This window comes from Carcharhinus amblyrhynchos, chromosome 11, assembly GCF_965287045.1.
Source record: "Carcharhinus amblyrhynchos chromosome 11, sCarAmb.v2.hapA, whole genome shotgun sequence".
Classification (NCBI taxonomy): domain Eukaryota; kingdom Metazoa; phylum Chordata; class Chondrichthyes; order Carcharhiniformes; family Carcharhinidae; genus Carcharhinus; species Carcharhinus amblyrhynchos.
In genome coordinates this window covers 6,797,710-6,817,102 of record NC_137334.1, presented here as the reverse complement: position 1 = coordinate 6,817,102, position 19,393 = coordinate 6,797,710, and the positions used below count along the sequence as shown (strand labels likewise).

Below are 19,393 nucleotides of genomic sequence, written 5' to 3'. Positions count from 1 at the left end.
GTCACTCACTGCAAGCAGACTTCAATGGTGGTCGTTAATACTATCAGCACATTGTACAAAATCACATACCGTCAATCTGAAAGCCATGCCAATACAGATACAGTGTCAGGCTTACCTTTAGCTGCTAAATGCGTACTGCCAAGTAGTGTTTTCAATACATTTTACTTTTCAAAGACAGGCAACATCCCAGTGACTGCTGCTCAAATCCAACGACGCACAAGAAATGATCCTGTGATGGGGAAGGTACTGTGGGCGGCACGTTAGCACAGTGGTTAACACTGCTGTTTCACAGCTCCAGGGACCTAGGTTTGATTCCTGGCTTGGGTCACTGTCTGTGTGGAGTTTGCACATTCTCCTCGTGTCTGCGTGGATTTCCTCCGGGTCCTCCAATTTCCTCCCACAGTCCAAACATGTGCAGGTTAAGTTGATTGGCCATGCTAAAATTGCCCCTTAGTGTCCTGAGATGTGTAGGTTAGAGGGATTAGTGGGTAAATATGTATGGAAATGGGGGTAGGGCCTGGGTGGGATTGTGGTCGGTGCAGACTCGACAGCTTGAATGGTCTCTTTCTGCGCTGTAGGGTTTCTATGATTTCTATGTACTGGAAATAGCGTCAAAGTAATTCAAAACAACGTCTATTTCAGTAAGGAGAACAAGTTTTGGTGCACAGTTATACCACCAATGAGAAGCGAGTTCCTGCAACTGCCTTGGCTCAAACTGGTCCAGTCCTGTATACTGTACAAACAAAAGATGAATTCATTTGGAGATGATGCATAGATCAGTTATTTGCAACACGCATCAATGCGTCATCACCATCAGTGCCAGAACGACCTTAGGCTGTACCACCTTCCATTCCGCCAGAATCTGAGACCACAACTTCGGATTAATCAGCCGACTCTGAGATCGCTGATGAATTCTATTGCTAATAGTCTACCTTCTGCTGAAGAGACTGTTGCACCTTCCAGGATAGAAACACCTACTACAAATTCTGAAAATATCTCTAAGATCAAGGACAATCTGATTCCTGAAGTGTGCAGGTATCCAGTGCAGAATAGATGCCCTCCAGATCTTTCCTATTAATTATTATAACTACTGTGTAATTATAATTTGCCCACAATTGTATCATAGAATCATATAGCATAGAAGAGGCCATTCAGCCTATTGGGTTCTCACCAACACATTAGGAACACCTGATCTCCCACCTAATCCTATCTGCCAACACATGACCTCTAGCCCTGAATGTTGTGATGTGCCAAGTGCTCATCCAGATACTATTTAAAGGATGTGAGGCATCCTGCCTCTACTACCCTCCTAGGCAGCACATTCCAGACCACCAGCACCCTTTGGGTAACAAAACTTTTCCTCCCATCCCCCCTAAACCTCCTGCCCCTCACCTTGAACCTATGTTCCCTCATGAGTGACTCTTTAACAGTGCTCCTTATCCACCCTGTCAATGTCCCTCATAATCTTGTACACCTCAATCAGGTCACCCCCTCAATCTTCCCTGCTCCAGAGAAAACAACCCAAGCCCACACAACCTCGCTTCGTGACTTAGATGTTCCATCCCTGGCAGCATCCTGGTGAATCTCCTCTGCACCTCCTCCAGTGTATTGAAATCCTTCCTATCATGTGGCAGCCAGAACTGCACACAGTACTCTAGCTGTGGCCTCACCAAAGTTTTATGCAACTCCAACATGACTTCCCTGCTTTTGTAACCTATGCCTCGATTGTTAAGGGCAAGTGTCCCATATGCCTTTCTCGTCACCGCACTAACATGCCCTTCATGCCGAGGTCCCTTTGTCCCTCAGAACTTTGTGGTGTCCTAATATTCATCAAGTTCTTCCATGTCAAATTACTCCTTCCAAAGTGTATCACCTCACACTTTTCAGGGTTAAGTTCCAACGGCCACTTATCTGCCCATTTGACCATTCCGTCTATGTTTTCTTGTAGCTCAAGACACTCTGCCTCATTGCTAACTGGCCAATCTTTGTGTCATGCATAAGTTTACTAATCTTACCCCCCCAACATAGTCATCAATGTCATTTTCATAAATAATGAATATTAGGGGGCCCATCATAGATCCCTGTGATACGCCACTGGACACTGGCTTCCATTCACTAAAGCAGCATTCTGTCATCACCCTCTGTCTTCTACAACTGAGCCAATTTTGAATCCACCAAATTAGCCTGGTAAATTCCCATGTGCGTTTACTTTCTTTACAGTTCTCCCATGTGGGACCTTGTCAGAGGCTTTGCTGAAATTCATATAAACTGCATCAACTACACTACCCTCACTTGTCCACTGATTGTGGACAAGTCCCCAGGACCGGATGGAATGCATCCAAGGGTTCTGAAGGAAATGATAGAGGTGATAGTGGATGCCTTGGTGATTATTTTCCAAACGTCGCTGGATTCCGGGGAAGTGCCGGAAGATTGGAAAACGGCTAATGTTACGCTGTTGTTTAAGAAGGGTGGCAGGCAAAAGGCGGGGAATTATAGGCCGGTTAGTTTAATGTCTGTTGTAGGAAAAATGTTAGAATCCGTGATCAAGGAGAAAATAGCGAGGCATCTTGAGGAGAATTGTTTGGTAGAGCAGACGCAGCACGGTTTCGTTAAGGGGAAGTCGTGTCTGACGAATTTATTGGAGTTCTATGAGGATGTGTCTAGGGCGGTGGATAGAGGAGAGCCAGTGGATGTGGTGTTTCTTGATTTTCAGAAGGCGTTTGACAAGGTACCTCACAAGAGGTTATTGCAGAAGGTCAGGGGGCATGGAGTTGGGGGTAGGGTGTTAGCGTGGATAGAGGATTGGCTGTCAAATAGGAGGCAGAGAGTGGGGGTCAATGGGTGCTATTCAGATTGGCGGATGGTGACTAGTGGAGTGCCCCAGGGGTCGGTGCTGGGGCCTCAGCTATTCACCATTTGTATAGATGATCTGGAGGAGGGAACCGAGTGTATGGTGTCAAAATTTGCTGATGACACCAAGATTGGTGGAACGGCAAATTGTGCGGAGGGTGTGGAGAGTCTGCAGAAGGATCTAGATAGGCTGGGCGAATGGGCTAGGAACTGGCAAATGGAATTTAATGTTGGCAAATGTGAGGTTGTCCACTTTGGTAGGAATAATGGTAGGAAGGACTATTACTTACGTGGCGAAAAACTGCAGCAGGCGACGGTGCAGAGGGACCTCGGGGTCCTTGTGCATGAGTCGCAAAAACCCAGCCTGCAGGTGCAGCAGGTGGTCAGGAAGGCGAATGGGATGCTGGCCTTCATAGCGAGGGGGATTGAATATAAAAGTAGGGAGGTCTTGCTGCAGCTGTATAGGGCACTGGTGAGGCCGCAGCTGGAGTACTGTGTGCAGTTTTGGTCGCCGCACTTACGCAAGGATATTTTGGCCTTGGAGGGAGTGCAGAGGAGGTTTACGAGGCTGATTCCGGAGTTGAGGGGGTTGAGCTATGAGGAGAGGCTGAATAAACTAGGCTTGTACTCGTTAGAGTTTAGAAGAATGAGGGGAGATCTCATTGAGACGTATAAGATGTTGAATGGGATGGATAGGATAGAGGTGGAGAGGCTCTTCCCGCTCACAAAGGACAGTAGTACTAGAGGGCACAGCCTCAAGATAAAGGGGGGGCGGTTTAGAACGGAGTTGAGGAGGAACTTCTGCACTCAAAGGGTGGTGAATCTCTGGAATTCTCTGCCCGTTGAAGTGGTGGAGGCTGCCTCGCTCAATATTTTTAAGACGCGGTTTGATAGGTTTTTGATAGGCAAGGGGATTAAGGGTTATGGGGAGAGGGCGGGAATGTGGAACTGAGCCATGACAGATCAGCCATGATCTTATTGAATGGTGGGGCAGGCTTGAGGGGCTAGATGGCCTACTCCTGCTCCTATTTCTTATGTTCTTATGTTCTCATCTACACACCTGGTCACCTCCTCAAAAAATTCAATCAAGATAAACATGTTTTTCTGATGACTATGTAAGGATATCATAGCTATTTATTGTTATGGGGCCTTAGAAGTAAAGAGAAATGTATGTTTAGTCTTAGAGTTCTTATGTTCTTATGTTATTACATGTTGCATGGTTCTTTTAAGGGTTTGGTCATGTTTCGCTATTTTGTGAGCTTTATTCAGTCTCAATCCAGACACTGTGGAGTAAACAGCTACTGAATAAATCCATTCCACTGTTAACACCCAAAGTCCATGTGCAAACACTTCCTATTCTTTTATCCTACAACAAATGCCACAAATATAAGCAGTCACTCCTTTAATTTTCTTCCTAATGTCATCGTAGAATGCTACTTTGACCTCATCTGTATGTGTCATTGTAACATGCTCGTGCTCATACTGACAAGTCTTAAGTGGAAGTTCAACTAGTCACTTGTCACTCACTGCAGGAAGTGAGTCCAGCTTATTTGTTAGTTCAGGTCAAAGCTCATACCTGGCTGTGGTCCAACCCAGCCAAATGTGTAGCCTACACCAAACTCCTCACGCTGAGGCTTCTCAGTGAAACTTTTTCACTAGGGCAGCTATCTTGCACCTATTAAAGCTGTTTTGCACTCTGGTCTCCTATTGTTGTTTAGAAGTGATCTGATATTCCATCAAATGAGCGTTATAAAATGGCTTGTATTTTGGTCCTTTACATTTCCACCTGCTTAATGAATGTGCAGCCAGGAGTGGTACCCTGGCAGCTGCAGGGAGAGCAGGTTGTGTTTAGGATTCCTTTGCTTCCCCTTCCCTGGATTGAGGAGAGCAGTATTGTAACTGAAAGCATCTGCTCTGTCACGCCAGGGGGACACAACCTATAGGCAAGATTCTGACTTCGTGACACTCAGTCATAATCCCATAGCTGGTAGCCCTGATCTTTGGAAAGCCGCCATCACTCTGAGAGCACCAGTGAGCAGGGTTATCAGCCTGCCAGAAGACTGCCAATAATATCCTCTGCCTATCCCAGAAATTAGTTCCCTATTGCCACTAATTACCACTGCCATTGCTGCTAATGATTTATTATTGTCACATCTATTGGGATACAGTGAAAATTATCGTTTCTTGCGCTATACAGTCAAAACATACCATTCATTGAGTGCATAGGGGAGAAAGAAAGGAGAGGGTGCAGGATATAGTGTTGCAGTTACAGATAGGATGAAGAAAAAGATCAGCTTAATATATGATAGGACCATTCAAAGGTCTGGTGGCAGCGGAGAAGAAGCTGTTCTTGAGTCGGTTGGTACGTGTTTTTAGAATTCTGTACCTTTTTTCCCGACGGACTTGTTGAACAACTTACACCTTGAAAGCTTCCCTTAGATGATAGATTTCGCACTAGGGAATCTCAACATTTCACTATAATTCACCAATTGGTGGCGTTTGTGCAGAGCTTCTCCCACTCTCTGGTTCAAAACAGCTAAAACTCCATTAGCGGGAAGGATAGCGATTGGATTCTGGAGTTGTCTTTGAGAGTCTTACCTACTCTTGGACACGGCCATCCAGTTGTGACACTTTGTAATCTTCAGCAATGCCAGCCGAGTGTACCTCACTGCTTAGCCCATATCTGGGTGGTGGGGGGGGGTTTGAACTGAGAGATGCGACGGTGAAAAGATGTGAAAACTGTCTTCAGGAATCTATCCACTTTCAGCGCCGTCTTCTGGCAAACAACACCAATAAAAAGCAGGCGGCCAGGATAGGAAACTACTCCTGTACAGACGCTGTACAACTCGTGCTATCCCCTTGAAGGAAGAGTTCAGCGGCGGTACTTTCTCACTAGCATTTCTCTTTAAGAGGTACTTTCTTGTTGCTATATCGGGCTTTTCCTTTTAATTCTTTCAAATTTTCCGACTTAACAAATGTACAGTTTCATTTTCTCTGAAATAGCCGATTTCACCCCAGGAAACCTTAACATTCAATAATAGCACACGAATAAGTGTAAAAGAGTAAAAAACTTACTTTTATATAGCTTTCCCCCCCCAGCGAAAAAAAAATCGATCTCCTGGAGCCAGGCTGGGTACTCTACACGGGGCACACAATCCGACTGGAAGCTGAACCCTTACTGTACAGAGTGTAGTACAGTTCTGACAATGTGGGTTGGACTTCCTGAGCAGTTAATGATTGTCTTATTGGCGTTTGGACTGGGAGGGTGAGATTTGTATCCAGCTGCAGAAGGCAGTGATCTCCCCTCCCTCCCGGGATATCAGGAAGAGGGTGAGCTAAGCCAATACAGCAAAGGTGCCCTGTGAAAGCAAACACACGCTGGGCCAGCGCACAACATTGTTCCCTCCCTTGCCCAAAGAGATCTCATTTTGTTCTTAGGTAACATAATGAAGTCATTTAAGTCCCATGGTTTGGAAATTAGAAAAATCTGCAAAGTTATAAAATTGGAACATCTATTTGCTAGTTATTTAATCTATTTGAGGGGCACTGGAGGCAGTTCACGTGTAGTGGGGGTGGGGGGGGGGGGGCGTGGAATGCAGCTTCACTCCAAGTGCACAGACGTGGGACCTCAGCCAAGACTAGTCAAGGATTGCCCAACAGGAACCAAATAGAAAACTCAGCACATTGTTGCAAAGGATAATATTGGCAAACGCATACTGGCAGATCTGCTGCTTATTACGCTGAGAGTACATAGACAGAAAGACCATTTGAGCTATTGTACCTGCGCTGGCATTTTAAAAGAGTTATGTAGTTACTTTCACTCTCTTACTGGACCCCACAAATAATCCCTTTTCAAGTATTTCTGCAGTTTCCTCCTGAAGTGAGGGTGGACAAAGTGGATGGCAGAAAGTGGGGATGCAGGTGCAGCACTTAAAACAAAAGCAAATGGAATCTTGGCATGTATTGCAAAAGGACTGGATTTTAAAAGCAGTGTTACAATTGTATAAGGTGTTGATGAGGAAGGATGTGGTGGCACTGGAGGCAGTTCAGAGGAGGTTCAGCAGATTGATCCCAGGGATGAAGGGCTACTGGATGAGGAGCAGTTGAATAGCTTGGGCTTGTACTTGCTGGAGTTCAGAAGAACGAGGGGGGATCTGATTGAGATATATAAAATGCTAAAGGGGATTGATATGGTGGATGTTGAACAGATGTTCCCACTTCTGGGACAGTCTAGAAAAAGAGGTTGTAGATATAAAGTGAGAGGAGATAGGTTCAAAACTGAGATGAGGAGAAACTATTTCTCTTAGAGAATTGTGAATCTGTGGAACTCATCTATGGTAGCGTGGAGGCAGAACTAATCAACAGATTCAAGAAAGAAATGCATACATTTCTCATGAAAAACAGGATAAGGGACTATGGGAGCAGGCAGGAACATGGAGTTGAGACTGGAATAAGATCAGCCATGATCAGGTTAAATGTCAGAATGGGCTCAAAGGGTTAAATTGCCTTTTCCCACTGCTAATTCCTATGTCCCAATCTTTTCTTCAAGGTGACTCACAACTGAAGTCCAGCTTGGCTGAGTTGTAGCTGAAGTTGGCTTCCGGTCTGAGTATCCTGGAATTTCTACTTAGTAACATCAGTAAAAGGACAGCAGTGGTTCAAGGAGAAGGGATTATGGGAAATGAGCAGCAAATTTTCCATCTACCAAGATTTTTTTTAAAAGTGATATATCTGAGACTTGATACAGTGAATCAAATTTCAGATACTGACAATCTCCTTTTTAGAATCTCACAACATCATTAACTATCTTGATAACAAATGACTTATCAAAGTGAGATCTTTTTTAAGTTAGAGTCATTGTAATTTGTGATAAAACTCGTAATCCACAGATATAAATAGTAAGATTTCAGGTGTGCTCTTGAGAAACCCATCAAGTCAGTAACTACCGTAATAACAAATGACTCATCAAAATGAAATTTTTTTGAACTGTATACTGAGTCATCTATTGTGTATTATAAAACACGTGATTTTCCAGCAACTGTTGCATAACAGTGGTTTAAGGTGAAGAAAAATTGGAGAAGTCCCCCTTACAACCTTCCAGCCCCAATTCCTCAGTGTAGACATGAACACTTTCCTCATCTCAACTGCTGGAATGTTTCTCGATGCCTCCCAGAGCAAGCTACTTAGTTCTTAAACAAAAACCTGACAAACAAACACCAGACTTACAGCACTTTTGACCGGTAAAGGTGTGCTGGTGCAGTTGTAATACTGATTAACAAGATGGTATCAACAGATTCAAGAAAGAAATGCATACATTTCTCATGAAAAACAGGATAAGGGACTATGAGAGCAGGCAGGAACATGGAGCATATGTCTCAGGAAGGTTTCCATCAAGTATCTAGAATAGGGTGAGCTGATAAAAGTATTTAAAATTATGAAAGGGTTTCTGAGGGTATGTTACAATCCCAGTTGATGCTAGAACTGTATGGGAAGATCCCAGGATGAAACCCTGGCTCCAAATTCCGTAACTTTAATTTTTGGTCAAATGTGGAAGAATAGAGTCACAGGACCATCAATTAGTTTTAACAACAAGAAAAGCTTTATTAAACATGAAAAATGGATTATAATACAAAACTCCATTATTCTTCATTTAATTTAACAATTATACACAGGTTTTAAGATTAACATAGATGACAAAAACAATTTGAATCTACAATGATCTCACTATCACACAAAGTTAGTGTTTGTGGGTTTCTCCTCAGAATCCCCCCAGATAACTGTCACATGGGAGCATCTAAACCCTCTTCCCAAAATTTTGATTTGATTTGATTTATTATTGTCACATGTATTCGTATACAGTGAAAAGTATTGTTTCTTGGGTGCTATACAGACAAAGCATACCATTCATAGAGAAGGAAACGAGAAAGTGCAGAATGTAGTGTTACAGTTAAAGCTTGGTGCAGAGAAAGATCAACATAGTGTGAGATGCATTCAAAAATCTGATTGCAACAGGAAAAAAGCTGCTCTTGAGTTGGTTGGTACATTACCTCAGACTTTTATAGCTTTTTCCTGACCAATGAAGTTGAAAGAGAATATGTCCGGGGCATGTGGGGTCCTCAAATATGCTGGCTATTTATCTGAGGCAGCGGGAAGTGTAGACAGAGTCAACGGATGGGAGGCTGGTTTGTATGATGGACTTAGCTACATTCACAGCTGTTTGTAGTTTCTTGCAGTCTTGGGCAGAGCAGGAGCCATACCAGGCTGTGATACAACCTGAAAAAATGCTTTCTATGGTGCATCTGTAAAAGTTGGTGAGAGTTATAGCTGACATGCCAAATTTCCTTAGTCTTCTGAGGAAGTAGAGGCATTGGTGGGCTTATCTCATTCTTGTATTTTATCTCATCATTGTATGACATCTGTCCCACTACGGTGGTGTCATCAGCAAGCTTGAAAATTGAATTGGAGGGGAATTTGGCCACACAGTCTATGCTTTAAACCTGCTTTAAAATCTTCTCTTGTCGGAACGCATGCACTTTTAAATTTGCATTCCGGAATCCAGTTACCTTTTCCAAAGGACCCCTCTGACCAGAGCTTCTGCTCTACTTTTAGGAGTAAGTCCATGCCAGGATTTTAGATTAACCCTTTCAGGTTTTCACTGTTACGCCAATCCTGATATCCAGTCAATACTTAAGAATTTATTTATAGATAATAGTAAGACATTTCAAACTTTGGAATTACTTTTAGAACAGTGTTTTCCAGTATCCTCACCAATTGATATTTTTCCAAGCTTTGTCTGATGTCTCTGAACAAAATCCTACTCTAATTCCCAGTTTATTTGTCCCCTTTAACTCCAGACCTTCTGGAAACTTTTTTTCATTTCTCTCGTGTAAAAATCTTGCTGAGGCCAGTCTTCCATCACCATCGCCCTTTATTTATAATGTGCATAAAGTGCCGTTTGGCAACAGTGCACAGTTCAAGCCCAGTGTCCTTCAAATGCTGGCATGAGTGGAGCCAACCGGTATATGAGGCCTACAGCGAGATGTACTGACGATTCCCTTTGGCCATCATAATATCCCTTCCCATCAACTCCATTTCTTCCCCAGCACCTCGGCCATCACTTGGTGATCAGCTGGGATCGATTGGAGGCATGACAAGATCAGGGGGTGCGAAATGGATTGGAGACATTGATGCTGGCTTTTCCTGAGGTATTGCTTCAGCTGGGGCACCAATCTCTTCCACTTCCATCTCAGAATCTGTGTCCTCATCACCCAGAGGGATAGGCATATGGTTGACCTTTAGTAGTGGCTCAATGCTGGCAGTCATCGTCCCCATGGCTGGTAATGAGATCTGTACTGGCACAGGTCCCCTGCTCCTGAGATGGCCCAGGTGCTACCTGACAGTTTTCACTTGGATTGTATTAGACACAGGCCCAGTTTCTTCCATTATGAGCCCAGGAACCCAACTGAGGCCATCCCCAAATTTCCTCATATGTACTAGGTCACTGGTTTTGAAAGTTATTTCTATCCTTACAGAATCATAGTTGTTCTTCTGATTTCTCTTATTGTGACTCCAGCCTCCCTCCAGGTTTGGGAAGAGTAGGCTTAATCTTGTCCGAAGCCTCCATCCCATTAACAATTCCACTGGGGAAATTCGTGTCAGTGTGTGAGGGGTAGTCTTATAGTCAAATAAAAATGATTGTCAGTTTGGTCACTATGAACGCTGGAAGTTGTTTCTTCATGCCAAGCTTAAAAATCTGCACCATTCAGTTAACCAACGCATTTGATAGTGGGTGCTATCCTGAAATAATACTTCTCCCTTGTATTCCATGAGCTATAACTTTGCTCAAAAGTCTGTTGTGTGGCACTGTAACAAATTACTTTTGAAAATCCATATACATCACATCAACAGCATTGCCCACACCAGCCCTCCCTGTTAACCTCTTCCATAAACTCCAGCAAGTTGGTTAAACATGATTTTCCCTGAAGAAATCCAAGCTGGCTTTCTTTAATTTGTCCATGTGACAATTTATTATGTCCAAAATTATAATTTCTCCACTGCAGAAGCTAAACCCTACCTATGACTGTAACACTATGGTGGAATTTTATGAGTTTGATTCTAAGTGTCCACTGGTCTGTATTTGCTGGGCTTAACTTTACCTATTTTTTGAACAAATGTTGACAAGTATTCATTCATAAGGGTATGTTCACAAAACATTGCAACTGGCAGGACAAGTTGATAAGGCATTCAAAATAGGATGCAAGATCCTAGGCTTTATAAATCGAGGCATAGACTACAAAAGCAAGGAAGGTACGGTAAACCAAACAAATTACTGGGTAGGCCTTAGAATTATATATCAGAGAAGGAAACTATTTTGCCCATTGTGCCAGTGCCAGCAATTTCAAAGAGCTACCGATTAGTCACACTTGCGTGCTCCTTCGGTGTAGCCTTCCAAATGTTCCTACTTCATAGAGTCAGAGAGTGGTGCCCCACAAGGCTGTGTTCTCAGCCCCTTATTATACTCCTTATACACTTATGGCTGTGTGGCCAACTTCCCCTCCAACTCCATTTTCAAGTTTGCTGACAACACCACCATAGTGGGTTGGATTTCGAACAATGACAAGATGGACTACAGGAATGAGATAGAGAATCTGGTGAAATGGTGCAATGACAGTACTCCCTCCCTCAATATCAGTAAAATGAAGGAGATAGTCATCGACTTCAGGGAGTGCAGTGGAGGACATGACCATATTTATGTCAACAGGGATGAGGTGGAAATGGTTGAGAACTTTAAGTTTCTACGTTGTCCAGATCACCAACAGCCTGTCCTGCTCGCTCCATGCTAATGCTACAGTTAAGAAAGCCCACCAATACCTCTACATTCTCAGGAGGATAAGGAAATTTAGTATTTCAACTACAACTCTCACCAGCTTTACAGATGCACCGAAGAAAGCATTCTTTCCGAATGTATCACAGCTTGGTATGGCTCCTGCTCTACCCAAGACCGTAAGAAATTGCAAGGGCTATGAACATAGCCAAGTCCATCACTCAAATCAGCTTCCCACCCATTGACACTGTCTACACTTCCTGCTGCCTTGGAAAAGCAGCCAGCATAATCACGCACCCTGGACATTCTCTTCCACCTTCATCCATCAAGAAGATACATAAGTCTGAAGTCATGCATCAACAGACTTAAAAATAGTTTCTTCCTTACTGCCATCAGACTTTTGAATGGACCTACCTTATATTAACTTAGTCTTTCTCTGCATCTTGGCTATGACTGTAACACTATCGTAGAATTTTATGAGATTGATTCTAAGTGTGCAGCTAGCGTAAAAATGGTAGGGTTCCTGATCCATTTTTTAGGTGAGTTCTCATGCCCAATCTTACGCACTTAGTCACTGAAAATATGGTCTAACCCTTTTCTAGCTGCTGCAGGCAGTGGGCTGGGCTTAATTCACCAGCCAGTCTGTAGAGAGAGCTACAATGCATGTGCACATGCTCAAGAGCAATTGCAGGAGTCTGACAGAGACAGCTGCCAGGCCCCTGCTACTGCAGGCAGCCTCAACCAGCTCCCCCCACCACCCCGTAATCATGGAGGCCCATGGTCAATTGCGAGCCCCACAACTCATGAGTATATAGGCCCTGCCACGGTTCTAATTGGACACTCCCTCCCCTGATCTGACTGAAACTGCAGAGCGGCAGCAGTGCCCTTCCCCGCCCCCCCCCCTCAATCTGATCCCATTGCACAGTGTGTAGTGGCCACCCCTCCTTCATGCTAGCCCCCATAACCCTGCCCCCATAGGCTTTGCCCCCAGCACTGCCTGGTGGGCAATGCCACTGTGCCTGCTGGGCCCAGCCTGGCACTGCCCAAGGAACATCCCCTTACCCTTGGCTTCCCCAGGGAGGCCTCAATGGCCTCCTGTTCCACTGACGAGGCCAGCAGGACTGTTCCCTGTTCGTGGGGAGGAGATGTTTTCCTCATCAAAGAGAACCTCTCCTGGCGAAGGTTAGCGAGCCCGGACAATTCAGCGCCAGGATCGCTAAAGATATGGAAATTCAAATTCAAATACGTTAAAATAAATTATTCAGCCTCTCCCCCATTTCCGCTGAGAAGCTGACCTCACTAGAAATCCGGCTCTCATAAAATCGCAAGAGCCCAGAAATCGTGGTCTTGAATTCTCGGCCCTTGTGCGATTTTACTGGCTCACTCTGCCCATCAATAGGCCGGGCGGGGCGAAGCGGTAGAATTCTGCTCTATATTCTGCACCCTCTCATTTCCTTCTCCCCTCTGTACTCTATGAATGGTATGCTTTGTTAGTATAGAGCACAATAAACAAAACCTTTCACTGCATTCCAGTACATATGACAATAATAAATCAAATCAAAAATGTATAGCACAGTAGACCATTCAGCCCATTGAGTGAATGCTGGATGTCCATGGAGTTCATCAGTCCTGCTCCCTGATTCAATCCCTGTTGCCCTGCAAACTTAATTCCTTCAAGTGCCCACCCAATTTCCTTTTTAAATCATTGGTTGTTTTTGTGCAACTGCCTTGTAGGCTTTGAGTTTGAGATCCTCACCACTTGCTGCTTTAAAAAGCCTGTCTTTCTCATCAAAATCTTAAATCTGTGTGCCCCTTGACCTGAAGTTATTGGTTAATGGGAACAATGTCTACTTTTCCTAAACCTGTCATAATCTCATACACTTATATCAAATTTCCTTCAATCTCCTTTGCTCAAGGAGAGCGACCCCAGTTTCTCCAACCTGAACATCCCCATCCTGGAATCATTCTGATAAATCCCTTCTGCACCAAGGGCCTCTCACATCCTTTCTAAAGTGTGGTGGTGACCAGAGGTAGACATCTTGGCTGGTTAAGGCTTAACCAGAGCTTTGTACCCATTGTCCCTATTTATGAAGCTGAGATTTCACATGCCTTCTTAACCAAGTTCAATATCATTGCACAGGAACCCCAAGCCTCCCTGTACTTGTATACCCTTTCGAACTGTGCCATTTAGAAGGCCTTCAGAAGGCCACCTTCGGCATTGTAGGGATTTTTTGATTTAGTCTGTATTGCCCCTCCCTAACCGTCCTACCAAGATGCATCATCTCACACCTCATTACTCAAATCCAGTCATCACTTGCCAATTCTGTTAGCCTATCTATAGCCAGTTGCAGATGATCTGAGTCATACTTACTTTTTGTCACCTTTCCAAGTTTATCATCAATGAAAGTTGAAATTCTCTATATTTCAAGATCTAATTTGGTGATTCAATATATTTCTGAAAGTTACCATTGACATTGCTTCCACCACTCCTCCAGGCAAAACTTGAGTTGAGGAAGAGCTTCTTCACCTAAAGGGTTGTGGATCTGTGGAATTCCCTGCCCAGTGGAGCAGTTGAGGCTACCTCATTTTAAGGCGATGATAGATAAATTTTTGAACACTGAAGGAATTAAGGGTTATGGTGAGCGGGTGGGTAAGTGGAGCTGAGTCCACAAAAAGATCAGGCATGATCTTATTGAATAACGGAGCAGGCTCGAGGGGCCAGATGGCCTACTCCTGCTCCTAGTTCTAATGTTTAAGACATTACAGTTCTTAACAACTACCCATTAACATTAACTACTCATTGCCTCCCTAATATTCTTATTGTTAATTTCTTCAAATCTGTGTCTTCTGGCGACTGACTTGCCTGCCACTGGACAGTTTGCCCAGATCTATCAAGATTCTGGGACCAAATGTGGGCAGCTGGGAAACTGTCTCCCTGTAGGTAAGAAATAGAGAAAAGTAATATTTTCCCAGGTAACTGGGAGTGAAATCTGGAATGAGAAAAGCTGTTGGAATGAATATTCTGGCGTTTAAATGAGATGGCGCTGGGGAATGAACTCGAATTCATTATGGGGAAGAAGCAACTTGGACGGACCGAATAGCCTCCTTCTCTGACTCAAAGTGGGACTCTCAAGATTTGACCTTCGGTCGGGAAAATGCAAATAGAAATGGGCGGGAGGGAAGGTGAGAAAGTCCAAATGAAATAAGAACTGGTCAAAATGCAGCAAGGCAGGAGCTAGCGATGTTCCCAAGGCATCATGTTGCCAACAGGAAAATAAAGTCGAGAACTTCAATTGGAAAGTTAGAAATAGATTGAAATTTACTGTTAAAATCATTTGGAAAATCGGCCAGCACTGTGCACCGCTTTAATGGTTGGGAGAATTGGGAACAGCTTGAGAGGGAAGTGGAGTGTGTGCTATTTGAATTTGAGATGTATGTCCTTTCTTAGCACCAGGGTCTATACTCTGCTTCCAACATGTCTCAGCCCCTGAGCTGTAGTGAGGCGGGGCCAGAGCAGGCTGAGTGTTTACCTGCAGCAACCAACTGTTTACAGGAGCGCTAGGTTAGCAACCGAGGCGAGGAGGGAAGAGAGCGACGCTGTGGTCAACAATAAACAAGAGAAGGAAAGGCAAGACTTGGTCTCAAACAGTGACCGCGCCGGCAGACCATTCCCACCGGTCACCCGGACCACATCCTGGCTGGACACCTTCTCATCAAAGTCCCACCCGCCCCCACAAGGAAGATCTCTGCCCCTGAATGAGGATGGAAACTGCTGATCCTTCCTTAGTGGATCAGATGACCAGATTAAAACTCAAACTGTTAGAAAAGGTAGGCATTTGTCCGTGAAGATGTTTACAATTCAATATTGGGAACACAGGAGTTGCCTAAACTCATTGGGAAGATTGTTGTCACTGAATCATTTCGGGTATCAATATACTGCAGGAAAAAAACCCACCGTACTAACCTCTAACTGCTATGCTGTTTTATGTTAATACATAACTTGAGCTCCAGAACTACTTTTACCTCAAGTAAACTGTTCCAGTACAGCTACCCCTCCATGTCAAATCCAACCCTTGTATGTCCTGTCCATAAAACACATGGAAAACTAAATTGGACCAGTTACTGCTTCATCCCTTTACTCTCAATCTTCAGAAGTGATGGAAAGTGTTGTCCCTTATGCTAAGAAATGACACTGACTCAGAAAGAAGTTGCTCACCAATGCTCAGTTGGGTTCCACCAAGACTACTTGGCACCTGATCTGCCACAAACATATAAATTAGGGGCAGGCTAAGGCCACTCAGTCCCTGGAGTCTACTGATCTGATTGTAACCACAACTTCACATTCCTGCCTAGCCCCAAAAACCTTTCACCCCTCCCTTGTTAATCAATAATCTGTCTAGCTCTGCCTTAAAAAATTCAAATATTCTTCTTCTACCATCTTTTGAGGAAGAGTCCCAAAGACATGTAAACCTCAGAGGGAGAGAAATTCTCCTATTCTCTGTCTTAAATCAGTGTCTTGTTATTCTTAAACAGAGGCCCCTAGTTCTAGATTCTCCCACAAGTAGAAACATTCTCTCCACATCCATCCAGTCAAGACCCCTCTGGATCCCCTTTCCCTGCACTCCTGCCCTCTGGATCCCCTTACCCTGCACTCCTGTCCTCTGGATCCCCTTACCCTGAACTCCTGCCCTCTGGATCCCCTTACCCTGCACTCCTGCCCTCTGGATCCCCTTACCCTGCACTCCTGCCCTCTGGATCCCCTTACCCTGCACTCCTGCCCTCTGGATCCCCTTACCCTGCACCCCTGTCCTCTGGATCCCCTTACCCTGCACTCCTGCCCTCTGGATCCCCTTACCCTGCACTCCTGCCCTCTGGATCCCCTTACCCTGCACTCCTGTCCTCTGGATCCCCTTACCCTGCACTCCTGTCCTCTGGATCCCCTTACCCTGCACCCCTGTCCTCTGGATCCCCTTACCCTGCACTCCTGTCCTCTGGGTCCCCTTACCCTGCACTCCTGTCCTCTGGGTCCCCTTACCCTGCACTCCTGTCCTCTGGATCCCCTTACCCTGCACTCCTGTGCTCTGGATCCCCTTACCCTGCACTCCTGCCCTCTGGAGCCCTTTACCCTGAAATCCTGTCCTCTGGATCCCCTTACCCTGCACTCCTGCCCTCTGGATCCCCTTACCCTGCACTCCTGTCCTCTGGATCCCCTTACCCTGCACTCCTGTGCTCTGGATCCCCTTACCCTGCACTCCTGCCCTCTGGAGCCCTTTACCCTGAAATCCTGTCCTCTGGATCCCCTTACCCTGCATCCCTGTCCTCTGGATCCCCTTACCCTGCACTCCTGTCCTCTGGATCCCCTTACCCTGCACTCCTGTCCTCTGGATCCCCTTACCCTGCACCCCTGTCCTCTGGATCCCCTTACCCTGCACTCCTGTGCTCTGGATCCCCTTACCCTGCACTCCTGCCCTCTGGAGCCCTTTACCCTGAAATCCTGTCCTCTGGATCCTCTTACCCTGCTGTCCTCTGGATCCCCTTTCCCTGCACTCCTGTCCTCTGGATCCCCTTACCCTGCACTCCTGTCCTCTGGATCCCCTTACCCTGCACTCCTGTCCTCTGGATCCCCTTACCCTGCACTCCTGTCCTCTGGATCCCCTTACCCTGCACTCCTGCCCTCTGGATCCCCTTACCCTGCACTCCTGTCCTCTGGATCCCCTTATCCTGCACTCCTGTCCTCTGGATCCCCTTATCCTGCACTCCTGTGCTCTGGATCCCCTTACCCTGCACTCCTGTGCTCTGGATCCCCTTACCCTGCACTCCTGTCCTCTGGGTCCCCTTACTCTGCACTCCTGTCCTCTGGATCCCCTTACCCTGCACTCTCGCCCTCTGGATCCCCTTACCCTGCACTCCTGTCCTCTGGATCCCCTTACCCTGCACTCCTGTCCTCTGGATCCCCTTACCCTGCACTCCTGTCCTCTGGATCCCCTTACCCTGCACTCCTGTCCTCTGGATCCCCTTACCCTGCACTCCTGTCCTCTGGATCAGCCATGATCTTATTGAATGGCGGGGCAGGCTCGAAGGGCTAGATGGCCTACTCCTGCTCCTATTTCTTATGTTCTTATGTTCTTACCCTGCACTCCTGCCCTCTGGGTCCCCTTACCCTGCACTCCTGCCCTCTGGATCCCCTTACCCTGCACTCCTGTCCTCTGGGTCCCCTTACCCTGCACTCTCGCCCTCTGGATCCCCTTACCCTGCACTCCTGCCCTCTGGATCCCCTTACCCTGCACTCCTGCCCTCTGGGTCCCCTTACCCTGCACTCCTGCCCTCTGGGTCCCCTTACCCTGCACTCCTGCCCTCTGGGTCCCCTTACCCTGCACTCCTGTCCTCTGGATCCCCTTACCCTGCACTCCCGCCCTCTGGGTCCCCTTACCCTGCACTCCTGCCCTCTGGATCCCCTTACCCTGCACTCCTGCCCTCTGGGTCCCCTTACCCTGCACTCCTGTCCTCTGGATCCCCTTACCCTGCACTCCTGTCCTTTGGGTTCCCTTATCAGCTGCATTGACACCCACCTGTCCCTGACCACTTGCCAAATCAGAAGACTCTATCCAAAGAGGTTGTGACCACCTCCTGGTACAAAGCATCCCGGTAACTTTGTCTCTCTCTGAGGCATCGCAGTGTCTGCAGCTCAGACTCCAGCTCGATGACTCTGAGCTAAATCTCCTCAAGCCGCAGACACTTACTGCTGATGTACTTGCCCTGGATCACACTGATACCCAGAGCTCATGTGTGCTGCGGAGTTGACACATCAACTGTCCTGCCATCCTTATGTGCTTTAGTTAATTACTTAATTATTTTATTAAATTATTTGTTTTATTTATGTTATTAATTTTACCAAAATTCCTGTATTATTTTAAACCTTAGGAATATAATATACCTTAACCACTTACTGGATGCTCATCAAACAGCTAGCTTCATCTTCTGTGATAGAACAAGAACCAATTCCTATAGAGTGGAAAAGTTAGAAAAAGCAATAAAGTACCTCCCTCTCCCATCCCCCACCCTGCACACCTCCCTCCCCCTCCCCCTGCCCGCACACCTCCCTCCCTGCACACCTCCCTCCCTGCACACCTCCCTCCCCCCCCGCATGGCTCCCTCCCCCTCCCTGCACACCTCCCTCCCCCTCCTCGCACACCTCCCTCCCCCTCCCCGCACACCTCCCTCCCCTTCCCTGCACACCTCCCTCCCCCTCCTCGCACACCTCCCTCCCCCTCCCCCTGCCCGCACACCTCCCTCCCCCTCCCTGTATGGCTCCCTCCCCATCCCCGCACACCTCCCTCCCCCTCCCTGCACACCTCCCTCCCCCTCCCCGCACACCTCCCTCCCCATCCTTGCACACCTCCCTCCCCCTCCCCCTGCCCACACACCTCCCTCCCCCTCCCTGCACACCTCCCTCCCCCTCCCTGCACGGCTCCCTCCCCCTCCCGGCACACCTCCGTCCCCCTCCCCGCACGGCTCCCTCCCCATCCTCGCACGGTTCCCTCCCCTTCCCCATACAGTTCCTCCCTTCTCACAAAAGATGTGCAGGTTTGATGGTTTAGCCATGATAAATGCGTGTGGTTACAGAGAGGCTGAGGGAAAGGGCTGGGCAAGGTAGAGAAAGAGTTAGTGCAGAGTTGATGGGCTGAATGACCTCCTTCTGCACTGTAGGGACTCTATGAA

General features: G+C 46.4%; 2 protein-coding genes across 4 annotated transcripts in view; one reads left to right on the top strand and one right to left on the bottom strand.

Annotated features, from left to right (window-relative positions):
• LOC145349890 (caspase-8-like) overlaps nt 1–5,938 on the bottom strand; it is a 41,536-nt gene extending 35,598 nt beyond the window's left edge. Inside the window, exon 1 of one of the 2 annotated variants that reach the window (XM_080198513.1) lies at nt 5,926–5,938. Coding sequence is in view for 1 of the 2 variants with exons in the window: in XM_080198512.1 (XP_080054638.1) it covers nt 5,449–5,468 (20 nt within the window). In the remaining variant the exon portion in view is untranslated. Of the gene's footprint in view, nt 1–5,448; nt 5,480–5,925 lie in introns of those variants that run through there. The other variant, XM_080198512.1, reaches the window with a different exon arrangement.
• Nucleotides 5,939–15,271: 9,333 nt separating this feature from the next.
• c11h21orf58 (chromosome 11 C21orf58 homolog) overlaps nt 15,272–19,393 on the top strand; it is a 59,971-nt gene continuing 55,849 nt past the window's right edge. For both annotated transcript variants that reach the window (XM_080198516.1, XM_080198515.1), the window contains exon 1: nt 15,272–15,502. In XM_080198516.1, the coding sequence (XP_080054642.1) occupies nt 15,431–15,502 (72 nt within the window). In that variant the 5' untranslated portion in view covers nt 15,272–15,430. The remainder of the gene's footprint in view (nt 15,503–19,393) is intronic.